Here is a 15,993-nt window from a genome sequence, read left to right as displayed (position 1 = left end):
CTGAAGAGAGGCCATGTTGTAGCTGTAGTTGTAGTGGTAGTTGTAGTCGTGTAAAAAGTTGAAAGCGTTACGAGAATTCACGCATACAGGCCCGGGGAGAAGAAAAACTCGCCCACACACATACACACACATGCATTTTTCACAAAATGTTTAAATGAGGGAGAATTAAAAAAAGGGAGAGACTTCCTCTCACAGTGCTGGGTCGTATCTAGAAAAAATGTCAAGTTGCCACGGGACCCGGAAGGGGAAACGGGAAGGGCCAGGGCAACGCAGTCTGTCAGGCGGTGCGGGGCAGGGGCAGGGGCGTGGGCGTGGGCGTTAAGGCGTGTACGTGGGGCGCAACAATTTGCATATAAAAAGGGTTGTTAGACTTTAAATAGCAGGCCTGGCCTATTATATGCATTAGGCCAGATATGGCGGGCATTAAGATAAGGCACTTACGCCAGGCTTACAACGCTCCCCTTACAACTCCCAGGCTCCCAAGCTCCCAAGCCCAACTCCACATGCCACACGGCATACTCGTACACACAGCTCACCTACGCAAAAGTTAATTTATGCGGGCATGTCTGCACTCCTCCCTGCCGCCCAGTCTGGCTTGTTGAAATTTTAATTAAAGGGAAAATATTTAAGGATGCAGCAGCAGCAGAATCAGAAGGAAGAATGAATAAAATAAAAAAAAAAAAAAAACAGCGAAGGAAAGGAAGGGAACGAAGGGCGAGGAATTCGCTGTAACCCGCATACTCTGGGAACTTTTGGCCTTGCAAAGAACTCCATCCAGCCTCGCTACCCGTTGGCATGCTCATCACTTGACAAGTACTTAACTTCCGCCACTGACTTTTACTTAATTCCTAATGATGGAATGCCAACTGCTTTTCGCACAAACACTCGTAGGAGTGGAGAAAATGGTTTTTGTGGAGATAAGTTATGCCCCATGTTGATGCAACAGACGCGATGAAGTACTTACATATTTAGGAGTATTAAAATAAACGCAGTCTTTAGCTTAGTTCCCTTGCTGTACAAAATAATTACAGCTGATACTCCTAGGTGCCTTTGGTATGCATTTCACCCGCTGAAAGGAGCGTTTCCAACACGGTCTTCTTACTTTTCTTTACATTTGTATAATTAAATGGAATGTAACATGAGCTTCGCCAGACCAAAGGATATCAAAAGAAGTAGCCCGTAAATCTATGCACGATTTAATTTATAAACTTTAATTATCTTCAGTTGGGAGCTACTCTCCCTCCATTGGAACAAACAGTTCTTCTGTTCTGTTCCTCGGCTTCGCTGAACGGATTCCGGATCCCCGGAACACAGCTAACCCTTGTGTGTTGGAATTTCAATTAGCAGGCCAATACAAGCCAAGCCGAACGTCTCCCAGCCAAGCAACGAGCAACGTGCAACGTGCAACAACTGACCGCAAGGTAGGCACGTCGGCCAGCCTCTAGATGCACATTACTGGGGGTGCTCGAATCTTTTTTGGGCCGACCGCATTTTCCTCCCAATTCAGGCTGGAGATTAAGCCAACAATAGGAGTACCTGACTGGGGGAGACTTTAGCAGCAACATTTGCAAATATCTCAGTTTAAATGCCTTTCGGTTGGCAGTTCTCCGGGCATTCCTGTAGCCGACCATCCACCCATCTGTGAGGCAGGTTGAATGTTGTTGACCAGGCTACAGGCTGCCTGCTTTTATGAAGCTCTTCTAAATCAATTTGACGGAGATGCGCCATGGCCTGGCAGGAAGCACTAGCACTCCCGACTGCTCCGACTACTCCGACTACTCATCAAGCCCGCAACGAGGTCCCTTTCGAAACGATTAAACGTGGAGCATTTGCGTTAGTCAACATACTCGTAGTTTGACATTCCAAATTAATGAGCACTTAAGCGCACGCAAAACACATTTATTTTGGCTCTCTCTCACTCTCTCTCTCTCACTCTCTCTCTCTGCCAGTGTGCGTTTCCAAGGGTATCTGTGCGGTGTGTCGTGGTGTGTCTTTGCTGCCGCTGACACTTGCCAAAACGGTTCGGAGCTGAACCTGCCAGCACAAAAGTTAAGTGTCTTTGACAGACAGCCAAATTTGGTGGTTAGATTACGACACACACACACACACCCCACACACACCGAGATACTTACCGATAGGATACTCGTACAGGGGAATGATTTATGGGGCTGCCACGTGGAATTATGCACGTACTCAGACCCAAAATTCTAATTATGATGCATTAATCACCAAGAAGATACTCTATAGATCTGCTTTTTATGGCATTTTTGGGGGAAGAAGAATCTATGCAAATGCGATAAATTAGCAAAGATTTGTCGGAATAGCCAGAAAATGTGTACGTTCCAGTCCGATTTCAATTGAATCGTGACTGGAAATGTTCGAATTTGCTGCGATCCGGTGGCTTTAATGCCTTCGACTTAATGCCAAATAAATTAAAACAATTCGCTTGCGTACGTCGGGTAAATTAAAACAAATGGCATGTCACACAGCCGCAGTCGCATAGGCAGGAACACACGCACTTGCGCTCGAAATCGTAAAAAAAGAAAGAGGAGTGAAAAATATAAAACGTGAAGCTAACGCGTCCCGTGACAAAATAAAAATAAATATAAAAATTACCTGAACAGTAAAAATAACAAGAAAAACTAACTTTTTCATAAATCCCCAGAGCAGCAAAACGCAGAAACCCCTTAAAAAACCCGCATGACTGCGGCGAACACCAACAGACACACGCACACGCACATGCACACACATAAAAGGTCGGAAGAGAGAAAAATTAAATCAAAAAACATAAAAATAAATATTAAATTTTAGCGGCATGCTTTGGCAGGAAAAAACAATTCACGTTGCGTATACGCCACGTCGAGCGTCTGCTTTTCTTGCCTCGCCTCGCCTCGCCTCGACTCGCCTCGGCCCGGCTCTACTCAGCTTTTCCTGCGGCTTCTTTAAACTCACGTGGCTGTCAAACGATGTCAGTGGCTTTCTCCCCCGAAAACGGAGCGGAGCAGGAAATTACGTGTATGGCGAATGCCAGCAGAATCCGAAGACGTACAAAACAAACGGACAAAAAGTTAATTGTATGAAATCAACACACTTAAAGGCCAACAGCGGGAGCATGAGCTGGAGCAGGATCTGCCGAGCAGGAAGAACAACTGAAACAACAAATACGTTGAACATGTTGACAACAGTCAAGGGCAATATTAGGGGCAGGCCCCAGTCAGAAAACCCAAACAAAATGCTGGCAATGATTCTCGTAGCAGTGCATGGCGGGGCAGGGCAGGGCAGGGCAGGGCAGGCCAAGAGGCGGCAGTCAAGTCGATCTACAGCCAACAGTCAGGCGTTGAAGAGCAAGCAAGGACCCACCTCGCACTGAGCCAACAAGGACAACTGTGTCTGGGTCTGTGTCTGTGCCTGTGTCTGTGCCTGTGACTGTGTGGGTGGGAGGCACGTAAAAGAGTAAAAATGATGAAGCAGCTTCCTTGGCAGGGTCCTGCTCTTGCTCCTGCACATGAAAAAGATGAAACTGCTTTTGGTGTCTGGTAGGTAAGCTAAATACTCAAGGATCCTGAGCAGAAGGCGGATGGAAAGGGGGAGCGAGGCAGCACAGGACACTCGAGCAGCAGCAGCAGCAGTACCAGCAGGACAGACCGACAGCTTCAGACAGCGACATACCTTGACACTCGCCTGCCCCGGCCCCGGCAGAGTCAAGGAGGAATGTGTCCTCGTTGTCGTACGAAAATACTTGAGCAAATCGTGTTAAATCGCGCTCAAGTGTTAAAGTAATAAGCACTTTTAATAAATAAAGTTGAGAGGTTTCTTGGGTGTGAAAGAGACAGACCAATGCACAGACAGAGACTGAGCCAGAGACAGAGACAGAGACAGCCATGGCAACCGATTGCGGTGCTTACAAAGTGGTTTGTCCTCTAATTTTCGATGGTATTATATTTTTATTCGCAGGTAATTTCTGAGGAATTGCTTCTCGGTTGGGTTTTGCGGGGTGGCTGGGTGGATGGATAAGCCAACACAATGCTGTAGTAGATATCCCTTGGCATTGCAAACAAACGTTCCAATTAGTCCAGTTAGTTTTGGTTAGTATTTCGATACATTTGTTCGACTCATTACTTCCATTAAAATGGTAGCAAATGGAATTAACGTGCACCTACCTCAAGGAAGCTAGATGAAACTGAATCTCTTGGAGTAGAGATAATAATGGATGCAGAATAGTATATTGAATTTTTAAATAAATGCATCAAGCTGCAGCATCATTTAAAGCTGCATCATCATGCACTTACGATTGAGTGGATATTTAAAGCTTCCATAGCTTCCATGAATACTTGTACCATTCGAACTCCACTTACTGGAGCAATCAATTCATTTGGCGCATTCCGATTCAGCCTGAAGTGCAGCTCATTAGTCTTTGCTATTCTGTTTTTATACACAGATGTGTGTACATGCATTTACCATGTGCTGAAAATCTCGCTTGGGCGCGAAATATCAATGTAAATCACTTAAAGGCATAATTAAAACATATACGCAGCGCATGTTAAATTTATTATATTTACTGATGAAAAATAAAAAATGTAAATCGCAAATCTGAAATTGGAACGGACAGCACAGATGGAATGGGGATGGCGATGAAACTACAATAGCGAGTGCATTAATTCAATAATTAACACTAATTATGCGCGTCCTGCATTTATTACGGGACTGCAACTCGGCCTCGGCTGACACTCGGCGTTCGCCTGGATGCCCGTGGCCGAGGGGCTGAGAGCGACGGCCCGGCAGCCAGAACCGAGTAGTTAATTATAATTTATGCATAATTAAAAAGATATTTATTAAAAAATTTCTGAAAAGGCCATACATATGAGTATTGATGGCTGGGCGACCAAATGCTCCTGCTACCTCATTTTGTGTCTCGTTTTTAAAACACAGCCACTGAATCTAATACAGACACACTCAAAAACATACATATACGTACATATATACATATATCCCATACCCCGACTTCCTGCCTAATACCCTTAAATGCGCCATCATTGTCAACAGCCGTGGCCTGCTTTTAGAGCATCCATGCTCATCCACATCCACATCACCTTCCCCTCCCATTCCCATTCCCAACTCCATCCGCATCCGCAGACCCAGCCCATCCCCATCCCCATCCCCATCGCCCATCGCCCATATCCCCATCCTGTCCTTGGTCCTCTATTAGAAGAATAATTTTCCACGGCCATAATCACTTTAAAACAATTTTGTGTGCGCCACATTTAATGAAAATTAATTTTAAACTTGCGCAGGGTTAGCCTCCGCTCTACATATAATTTTTATTTTTTGGGCTTAGATTTTTTTTTTTCCTTTTGGGTTCCTGGCAAAAAGCCGCTTAAATTACCCCAAAAATCCCAGACATATAATCTTTTGCCAGCTTTTCTCTTTACACGGTGTGTGTCTGTGTATGCGCCTCTTTTTTTTTGTTTTTGCATCCAAAGAAACTTTTGGTTAGCTGCTGTCTGCTGGCGGCTGGTGTGGCAATCACTTTTGGGCGTAAGCTGCGCCATATTGTCTGCCATTATTGTCAGCGTACGGGAAACGGAAATAGGGTGTCATATTTTTCACTGTCTGTCTGTCTGTGTGTCCTGACTGTCCTGGCCTTCGCAGGCCTTACATGGGTATGCCTGTGTGTGTTGCAAAAATGCGTTAAGCTCCACTCGTACTTAAGCATCTCAACTCTGTGCGTGTGGGTCCGCATTATGTATGTGTCTCTGTGTGTGTGTGGGAGGTGGGAGGTGCTGTTGACATCGCCAGGATATCTCATTACCAGGCTTAAGCAAATTTAACATTTCTCTGTAATTTCACAACATCACACTTGTGCAATTAATTTCGGTTTCCGTGTGGTGGGATATGTGTGTGGCCGGCGTGGAACGTTTTATTCGAACCGATCGTCGTAACCGTTTTGTATCTGAAATTCCTGTTTGGACCTCTTATTTATTTTTTACAATTATTTCAAATAAAATCCACAACAATTCCCATTCCCACATTGCCCATGCATGATTCTTTTTGCAGATACTTTTCTCTGAGTTTGAAATGTATTTGTCTTCCAATTTAAGTCCTACTCAGGCACGAGCTAGCATGATCTTTATTACTTTTTGTATGGATTTAAACGTTTTGTTATCTTTATAAACGTACGACCTGGCCTCGAGCTGAAGCTGTACCTTGTCTGCTCTCCGATTCTCCCTTTGTTAATCATAAAACGAAGGCTTCTAGAGGACTAGATGATGTCCCTTGGTACTTTGTTTTCCAAGAAAAGAGAATAACTCACTTTGCATACATTTTGTTCTCCAATTTATTTATCTATGGACCTATGTCTATCGCATATTCTTGTAGTTTCTCGTACATATTCTCTCGATCTTTTTGTTTGTGGATTTTAATAATAAATTAAATATATTAAACTATCTTACTTTTTCATTCAGTAAATATAAATTCATCGGCAGTTCTGAGCGTAAGAAAAACGAGTGACTCAGAAGTTTAGATTTAGGTCAGCTTAGAGAGGAAAAATTGAAAACTGAAAAGCTGAAAAAACGCACAGCACCCTCTGCAAGAGTATAAAAAGGAAATTAGAAAGTATAATGAAGTGTTTAAGTCTTGCTTTTAATATGTTGGTTGTCTCTCCAAACACTACCTTTCAGCACCCACGTGCTACCACAAAGTTGACTTTCAGCTGGGCTCCACGCCACCATGGACCACCGCGTCCGCATTTTACCAAGTTCTAAAGCGACGAAACTGAAAGGGCAACACTCATACGCCATGTGCGCCATGAATATTTGTTAACCGCGCTGTAAACTCTGCTTACAAAAATGTGTGCCTTGTATGCATGTGGCCATAGCCACAGTATGCAAAAACGCTTGACTCCACTCACACAGACAGAAGGCAGACTCCACCGCACCTGCGGTTCGTGTTCTGTCTTTTGACACAACGCATGGCCAAAAAGGGTAAAGGGCAGAGCAGATGTTGGCTGAAACATTACGCATACGCCGCATTGCCGGGCAGAGAAACATTTTCCGCCACACATGTCCTAGGTTAATGCATCTTGGTTATGTCCAGGACAATATTTGTGGTCATCTGTGGTCACTATCCAGATGGCCTTCATTATATGGATCGGCATAAGCCAAACCTCCTGTTTATTTTTGTCCTGAGCTCAGAAAGTTCTTCATTGCGCCAAGATTTCGGTAGCTCCTAAACGTTAACGGATGGGGAACTACAATGTGTTCTGTATAATATTTCTTAATTAAACTCTGAGCATTCTTGAGCTGGTTAAGAGCATTTCTAGGATGTGGTCTACCCATTGTGATGAGATTATTAAGAGAAATTTCTCAATAACTTTTAACTGCAATTTCCGGTCATTTGTGATTATCATTTTCGTTCGGCATGCGCAGGGGTCAATCAGGCACAATTAACATAGCGCCAGAAAAGGCAGCCACCCAGCAGTTGGATCCCGGATTTACAGAAGCACGGGCAATAAAATCATTAAGAATGTATTGTGTGCCCACCGCATCCACAGATACAGACACATCGATACATGTATTAATTCGGATGTGTGATTACGCCATTCGATGGATTTAAGTCTGAAGTCCCTCTTTACCGTACTTTTTTACTTTAATGCCTCATATTTACAACCAAATTTACGGCAACCATATGCAAACTACTCGTACGCGAGTGTAATATATAATTAGTGGAGGGCAGCGGAGGCACCGCAGGCACCGGAGGCAGCGGAGGGAGAAGTAATAACAGCATCGATAGGTGGCATTAACAAACATTTATTATATGTACAACAACATGCATGACCCCATAAAAAGTTAATTGTTAATTGTTATTACAAGTACAATAATGTGTGGCTGGGTTATGTAAAAAATGCTGGACAAACAGGGCAAAAAAATTCCATTTTAGAGCATTACTTACGTGTGCGATCTGCTCTGCTCTAATGGGATCCACTCACGCAATGATATTAAACCCAAATTTTGTGCTGCTCCTGTGGCAGGACGAAGGCAACCACTGGCCCGACCCCGTCCTCGATTTGGCAATTAAAACTCGAAGGCCTTCCCAGCGCGGCCCCGAAAAGTAGGCATCGGAAATAAAAATACAAATAAAAAGAAACAGAAACAGAAACAAAAGTGATTTGTGATTTTTTGCTTTGTGCGTTGGGCATTGCTTTGGGAGGCTGTAAAAATTCATTAAAAATAATTCCGCACTGGCAAACATCAAGTAATAATCATAAAAGGCACTGAGAAGGCCAAGAACAAAGCCGAAAAGGGAAACGGCTCTTCATAACAATTTTGGGGACAAGGACATTAAAAAATTAATAACGCTGGCACTCACCCACTGTACTTTGACACGCAGCGTGTCTGTGCATTTTTTATGATTGTCGGTCGGGTTTTTTTTGTAGTTTGCAGTTCGTTAGAGTTAATTGGTTGGAAGCCGGAAACGAATAAACAAATAAATCGTTAAGCCATTATTTAATATGAAATTTATATTGATATAAACTTTTTGTGGCCGCTGCTTAAACCGCCGCCACTTATGAGTTTTTGCTCTGGCCTTGTTTTTTCTAGCCAGGCTTCCAGGACTCAGCACAACATGGCGTATACAATATTTTCCATTTTTACGCCAAGATTTATTAGTTTAGCGATAAATAAAAGCTGCCGCTCTGCATAGAAGAGATGTGTATGGTATAGCAGAGGACTAGAGGGCAGAAGAAGTAACCTCTCTGTCTCAATAAATCACGTGGCGGACTATGAAATTGGCTTTTATGTCCCCATCCATTGCTATTGCTTTCATTTATTTATGATTTTGGAGTGGGGCTAAATTTTAAAATAGCTTTCGTGGGGGAATCTATTGTGTAGTATCTGAATGAAGCTATTGGCTGTCAATTGATGTGATGTCCATAGCATGTGAATTCTGGGATCTAGTAGTTGGGGGTTGTATTGTGTCCGAGAAGTATTTGATGGAGTGAAGTATGTCCTGAGATGGGAACTTTTCTGATGATTCCACTCAACAAGATGCAAATAGAGGTCTCTAAAAAACCTCCGCAATTGCTCATGATAAACAGTAGGTTGGAAGATCCTACAAAATGGATTGAATGTTGCATAAATCGTTCCACCTTTGTTTTTGAATTAACTCCTGGTGTAATCCTCTTCTCCCCTGAATTGTCTTTCCCTAAATCATCATCAGACTGTTGTCTGAATGTCTTAAATCCGCGTTTATCTATGAGCTTCTATAATTTTATGCATAGCAGAAAAGTTTCTAAGCAGGGGGGATCTCATTATGGCCTTCGGAGGGAAGGAAGGTTACAGGTGTTCTGGTGTTGCTGAACAAAAGCATAGTGCAATCAGCCACAAAGTGGGCAGCAGCTGCTCCGGCCAAACAATATCATTTACTTGTAAATTTTCGGCTTTATCTGGCTACTGTCAACATTCTTATCTGCAGCAGGAGCCAGGCAGCCAAGCAACCCATCTCTGCGGCAGTGTAAACAAGAATCCACAAAAGAAGCGAGAGCTGCAGGAGCTGCATGTGTGTAAGGAATGCAGGCACTTAAACGTGTTGCATAATTCAGGCGGCGTTTATTCAGAGCCATTGCACTCAGCTGCTCTCGGCAGTCATCAGCAGATCAAAAAACGGAAGCTTCACAAAAGCAGCACAACCCAGCACGGCACAGCACAGACCAGCAACATTTTGATGGGACCAAGAGCTCAACTGGAACTCAGCTCCTGCTTACTTATTAAAGTGGAATTTGAAAGGAGAGGAAACGACTTGTGTGCTCTGATGCCCGATGCCAGGGCATTTCAAGGGAAAGGAAAGGGCTCATGTTGCTTGACATTTATGAAGTTTACTCTATCGCTGTTTACACGCTTTACATACTGAAATCATACGAGGAAAATCTGCGCATTTTTTGATTATTTTGCAAGAGGAATCGCCGCACAAGTGTCGCCGGATCCGTCGACGTCGTCGTCGACTTGCCTTCGTAACTAAATTATAATAATCTCTTGTGGCACAGCCTGTCGGTGTGATGGCATCATCCATATCAGTATCATATCATAGCGGATTATGAGTGTATCATGGTGGAGAGCGGCAAAACTCCTTCCCCTCCTTCTTCCTCTTCATCTTCATCTTCCTCTTCATCTTCATCTTCATCTCTTTCAGATACGAGTATTGTAATAAAAAGAAATTTACATAAGAAAGTTAAACTTTGTTCTGGCTGCTTTCTCCTTCATCTGATGCGCCCTTTTGCTAATAATACCAAGGCAGACACACAGACCACACACATGTGTATGTGTACGCATGTGTGTTCGGGTGTTCTAGATGCCATAACGTATGCAACATTACACGAACAAATATGCCGTCAGAGAGGGAGGCTTCCATCTTCCATCTGGCATCGTCCTCCTCATCAAAATGAGAAGCACCGAGAAAGGCGTAAACATGAGGATGATGCTAGTCGGTTGCGGGAGGCTGGCAGGGGTGTACTGACAGGCATCTTTTAATATCGTACTCTATGGTTGTTTACTTCCACGCACACTGAGAGAAACCAAGCGACAAATCAAATACAGCGAGTACATCGAAATGAAAATGAGACCCAAAACTAATAAAGCAATTGGCTTACGATTACCATTATTATCTGAGCCGGCAATTAACTCTACAATTACTGCTGAGCCCAAGCTAAGACAAAACAAATTTAGCGTATATAGATTTTTACTATTCATTGGTATTTTCTTTCAATCAGTTTTTTTTTTTTAGTTTTGCTTACTTTCATTACCAATTAGTTAATTATATTACATGGTTTTTTGTCTGTTTTTACTGGTTGAATCACAGTTACATACTAAAAATTTATTACTTATTACAGGCTACCCAAAAGATTTTTGCAAGCACAAAAAAATTGTTACCCAAAGATTTCTCGCAATGCATTCTGTAAAGATGTCGCAGTACACAGTGTGTCGCTGTGTCTGTGTGTCCGTGTATGTGAGTGTGTGCTTGTGTTGGTGTATATGTGTGCGTGTGTAGTTGTTTGAGGTTGCGCTTCGCGCTGTTTACACGGCCTATGTCTACATTTAGCGTATATATGTATATATATAATATATATGTATATATGTATGTACATATATACTATCTATATGTATAAGTTCGCTAGCTATACTTTGTTTTTGTTTTTGTTGTTGTTCTATGTGTACTGTTGTTGTTGTTGTTTTTGTTGTTGTTGTTGGTGTTGGTGTTTTTATTGCTATTGTGCTTCATTTATGGCACAAGTTTCTTAAATCCAGCACCTTCTTGGCCAAGTTTGAGCTCTTCATAAATTGTGGGATTTACTTCATTGCACTGCGTATTGCTGAGCGGGTTGTGGAAGTGATGCGCCGCATCCGCCACACTCCGGTGCTGCCTGCCGCCCCCTTGCCCATGCCCGTGCCCTTGCCCGTGCCCGTGGCCCGTCGATGTGGCACCTGAGGATGCTGCAGATGCTGCCGCTGCCACTGTTGGCGCTGTTGTTGTTGTGGATGTCGTCATTGTGGCGGCAATGCCATTGCGCCCATTGCCGTGACTGCTGCTCATCCCAGCACCCACACCCCCACCTCCACCCCCACCTCCACCTCCGCCGTGATGGTGGTGGTGGTGGTTGCCATTTTGCGTCGTGATGGCCGATGTGACAGTGGGAAGCTGTGGCATATCGGGCATGGGTGTCGTTGATGTTCATGTTTATGTTGATGTGGCAGGGATAGAAAAAGACATTGACAGTTATAACATAAAAAAAACGCAAATGAACGTCTAAGAAACACACTACTTTTATAGTTCTGCTCGTATCTAAAACACAGATGGCTACAACAGACGCTAAAACGATACAGAAGCCTATATTTCGAGAACGAGTTTTCGAATACCTCTTTAGAGGTTGAAATGTTCCTTTAAAAGTACCACACGAGACGGTAGTGCCAGGCAGGACTTGGAAATTGGTCTGAATTGCACGTTGATTTCTAAAACTCTTTCGAGAATCCCCATTCGATCCTGCCAGTTCCGACCCTTACCCGTAGTGCCTCAAAGAACTCTAGCTTCTTATGTATCTGAAACTGAAAATGCGGACAGACATGGTCGTTGCCTTTATCGGGTGGTAAATGCTTCCTCCTGGGCGCTCAAAACTTTTCGGGATAAAATGATAATACCCTCGTGTAGCGCAGAAGGGGAAAGCCATAAACATCATTATACACACCTGGACCTGCTCGAGCCCCCGTGTGTAGGTGGGGTTCTCGAACGCCACATTGCCATTGGCCGACTTGCCGTGGCTGGAGCGCTGCCTACGGTAGAATACAATGGCTGCGGCGGCCAGGAGGATGGCCAAAATGCTGGCCACAATGCCGCTGATGGTGCCGACGGCACTCGAGTAGCTGCTGGTGGCCGAGGTCACATGATGCTCGCCGAGCGTAAATCTAATCGGATCTGTGAGTACGCTGGCACCTGCAAGACAAGTCAGCAAATTAAAACCCGACCCCAGGCCAGGCCCAAAGCCATCTACTATCATCCACTTCACTCGTCCTACGCACCGTACGTATTGCCAGCCTTCACCACCAGCTCGTAGAGCACATCCTTCTTGAGGCCATTAATGCTTATTGTTGTGTCCTTTACGTCGATGCGTCGTATCTCGAGAGCTGCCATGGCGCTATTGCCATTGCCGTTGCCGCTGCCGTTGCCGTTGCCGTTGCCACTCATACTTGTTGCATTATTCATGGGGGCCAGGGTATCCATGCCCGACTGCTCCATTGAAGAAGTTGGTTCCGAGGCGGCAGGGACTGGTGCGGAGGGTGATGTTGGCGGCAGGACGGCGGCCTCGTGGTAAAATATTCTGTAGCCGTCAACGGCATTTGGATTCTTTGTTGGCGCATCCCATCTGTAATGAAATAGTTTTCATAGAGCGGCGCCGTATTATGAGTGCTTGGTAATATTGTTGCAGGCGCAGGACTCGTCTGGAATTTTAATAAATTTAATGCGGTTCCGGTTCAAGTCCTGGCCGACCGGCCGCCCGTTCTCCCTCGCTATGGCGCAACCTTTGACGTTGACTGAGTGTATTAAAGTGAGATAAAAAATCTCAGCTTTAATGGATTTGCGGTCTATTAGTGCCCGGACACACACACACACACACACTCGTTCGTATCGTACGTACACATGGGAGGGAGATAGGGAGAAGGACGGGATGGAAGGCACGAGAGAAGGATAATGAATGTATTGGGTCGGGTGTGCTAAATGGATGAGTCTACTTCCGCTCCGGACAAAAGTGTTTAAGAGCTTAGACAGAGCGTTAGCTTAGTTGCTGGGACGTGTCCGAGCGTGGGATTAAAGCCAAAGCCAAAGCCCAATGGCTTCTGCTTCTGCTCGGTCGAACTTTAACGAGGGACTCTTTCGCTCCAACTCACCTTATAGTCACCTCACTGTCGGACATCACACTGACCACAATATTCTCCGGGGGTCCCGGCAGGCGATCCCGGTTCTTCTCAAAGCAGCCCACTATGGTGCGGCCATACTGGAGGCTGCAGATCTCCTTGGAGCGCACCGACTCGCCGCGGCACCAGTTGAGGCACTTGCGGGGCACGTGCTCGTCCGCACAGCAGGAGCGATGGTCCGATCCATCGGCGGCACACCTCATCAGCTTGTCAAAGTCCACGATGCACTCGGGCTGGTCGGCAATCGCATCGAAGTCCACGTAGTAGCTGCAGGCACTGCGACAGGCCAGGGACACGTTCTGCTCCGCGCAGCACGCGGACACGTTGTGGTTGAGGGCGGGGGTATTACGGATGCGCACGGAGACCGGGGTGGTGGTGTCTCCGAAGGGATTTTCGGCGTGGCAGAAGTAGTCGCCCACATCGTTGGCCTGCAGCTTGTTGATCCTCAGCGACATCGTGTAGATCGAGGGCCGGGACTCGTTCGCCTTGACCGAGATGAAGTAGTTGCCGCCATTGATGACGGGCACTCGGCCATCCTTCTCGCGCCAGAATATGGTCTTGGGCGCCGGCTTGGAGTCCACGGTGCACCGCAGTTCGATTTCATCGCCCAACGAGGCCACGGTGATGCCAGCTGCCTGGATCTTGGGAGGGTCTGAAACGGGAAGAGAACCCACAATTAGCTGCTTGGAGATCCTCGTATGCCCCATTACTCACAGCAGATATTGACTCGGCGCGTCGCCTGCATGGGCACCCCATAGCCGTTGTCCGCATAGCAGGAGACATGCTCCATATCCGCGGAGACGTTGTGAATGACGGTGACCATGTGCCGCGAAGTGTCCTGCCGCACCAAATGGCCACCCACGTAGAGCGAAATCGTTGGAGCCGGATTGCCCAGGGCCAGACAGAGGATGGTCATGGAACCTCCCTCGGCAATGTTGTCGGCCGGATGCACAGTGGGGGGCTGGAAGGATGGAGTGGAATAGAATAGAATGGCCCCCAGTTATCCCTTAATTCGTCTCCAATTCATTCCGACTAAGAACTCACATCGACGAAGGCCGGCAGGGCGGGATCCGTCCAGGCAACGAGCGTCTCGGAGGGCAGGGAGACACCCCGCTCACCCACCGCCTCCACATAGAGCACATGCTGGGAGCTCGGCTTGAGGCTGTTCATTCGGAGCCAGGCCAGCTTCGTTTCAATCTTAATGAATTGCTCGGCCCGCATCGCCTTGTGATAGACCCTGCATTAAGAGTGGAATAGAGAGAGCGTTAGCTTGGCCGACTGGAGGCACTCCACTGCCCCGACCCCGTGTCCCCGTCCCCACCTGTAGGTGATGCGCTCATGGGGATGGGCGTACTCTGGCGGCTGCCAGATCAGCTGCATCCATGTGGCACTGTGCGCCACCACAGTCAGCGAGTGTGGTGGCGAGGGTGAGCCCCAGGTGGTGCCCTCGCCCCCCACCTCCCCCTCCCCGTGACCTGCAACGGCACACACAACGGTTAAATCAACTTGCGACTAGATAATCAGGAGCTGGGCTCCAATTCCACTCACCTTCGCGGCTCATGTTGGTGGTGTTCAGCAGCAGCATCGAGGCTGGCAGCGATGTGCCAAATTTGCCGCGCGTCACAACCGTAATGCGGTACAAGGCATTCGATTCCAAATTCGTCAGATCGATACTCGTCTCATTGGTGGTCAATTCCTAAGTGTATAATTGCGTTGAAAAGAGCAAAAAGAGCAGAAAAACAGAAAACAGAAACAGAAGCAAGATGAAAAAATGTTAGAGAACTCGAATGAATAAAGTGAGCCAAAAGAATCGAATGGATGCTTTGAATACCCTAGCCTTGACTGCCTTCAATGGGCGAAGTAGAGCGCACGCTCTCTCTCTCTCTCTCGATTTCTAGTCTATTTGTTCCGCCAGGACAAAATGTTAATTCAATTATGGACTTTAGATATGGACATAGCGTGCTATCTTTGCCAGCGGTACTCCAAATCATGACACTTTCCCAGGGTACAGATACGCTTAAAGTGAAACAAATTTGACAACGCTCCCCTGGTCTGGTCTGGTCTGGTGTGGTCTGTCCTAGTCTGCTTGCGGCTGTGGTTTGGCTTGATTTCGCTGAAAGACATGTCGCCATGATTAGTACTTTTTGTAATTGCTGCCACGCAGCGCAATTTGCGGTGTTTAGCCCACCAAACGACACCACACCCGGTCCGATCCGGTCCGGTCCGGCAGTCAGTCAGTCAGCTTCCAGCTTCCAGCTTCATACATATATCCGAGGGTCATTCGCTTCATTCCATTGTCCCAGTCCCCGTCCCCGTCCCAGTCAGTCAACTCATCGAGGTCCCTGTCATCCTTCTCCCTCTTCCCCCAATGTCCATGTCCATGTCCCTTGCCCACATTGACGTTATTTTGTTTCAAAAGCCATCCACGAAATTGACAGCTATATCTCGGGGCCAGTTGTCTATGCATGGAGTTCGGGCCACGGACACGGACACGGACAGACACTCGACCCCAGCCAAATCTACATTAAAAATCGTTAGC

The 15,993-nt window shown here is 46.1% G+C and overlaps 1 protein-coding gene across 1 annotated transcript in view; it reads right to left on the bottom strand.

Annotated features, from left to right (window-relative positions):
- Positions 1-10,735: 10,735 nt before the first annotated feature.
- LOC6597089 (Ig-like and fibronectin type-III domain-containing protein 2) overlaps positions 10,736-15,993 on the bottom strand; it is a 72,959-nt gene continuing 67,701 nt past the window's right edge. The window contains exons 11-18 of the mRNA XM_026989910.1: positions 15,003-15,150; positions 14,776-14,929; positions 14,499-14,691; positions 14,169-14,415; positions 13,428-14,106; positions 12,561-12,904; positions 12,230-12,474; positions 10,736-11,685 (exon numbers count right to left, since the gene is read on the bottom strand). Coding sequence (XP_026845711.1) covers positions 11,269-11,685; positions 12,230-12,474; positions 12,561-12,904; positions 13,428-14,106; positions 14,169-14,415; positions 14,499-14,691; positions 14,776-14,929; positions 15,003-15,150 — 2,427 coding nt within the window. The 3' untranslated portion in view covers positions 10,736-11,268. The remainder of the gene's footprint in view (positions 11,686-12,229; positions 12,475-12,560; positions 12,905-13,427; positions 14,107-14,168; positions 14,416-14,498; positions 14,692-14,775; positions 14,930-15,002; positions 15,151-15,993) is intronic.

Source organism: Drosophila persimilis, unplaced genomic scaffold (genome assembly GCF_003286085.1).
Source record: "Drosophila persimilis strain 14011-0111.01,24,50 unplaced genomic scaffold, DperRS2 tig00000431-arrow-pilon, whole genome shotgun sequence".
Lineage (NCBI taxonomy): Eukaryota > Metazoa > Arthropoda > Insecta > Diptera > Drosophilidae > Drosophila > Drosophila persimilis.
Note: the sequence above shows the minus strand (reverse complement) of the source record. Positions and strands in the feature narration are given on the sequence as shown.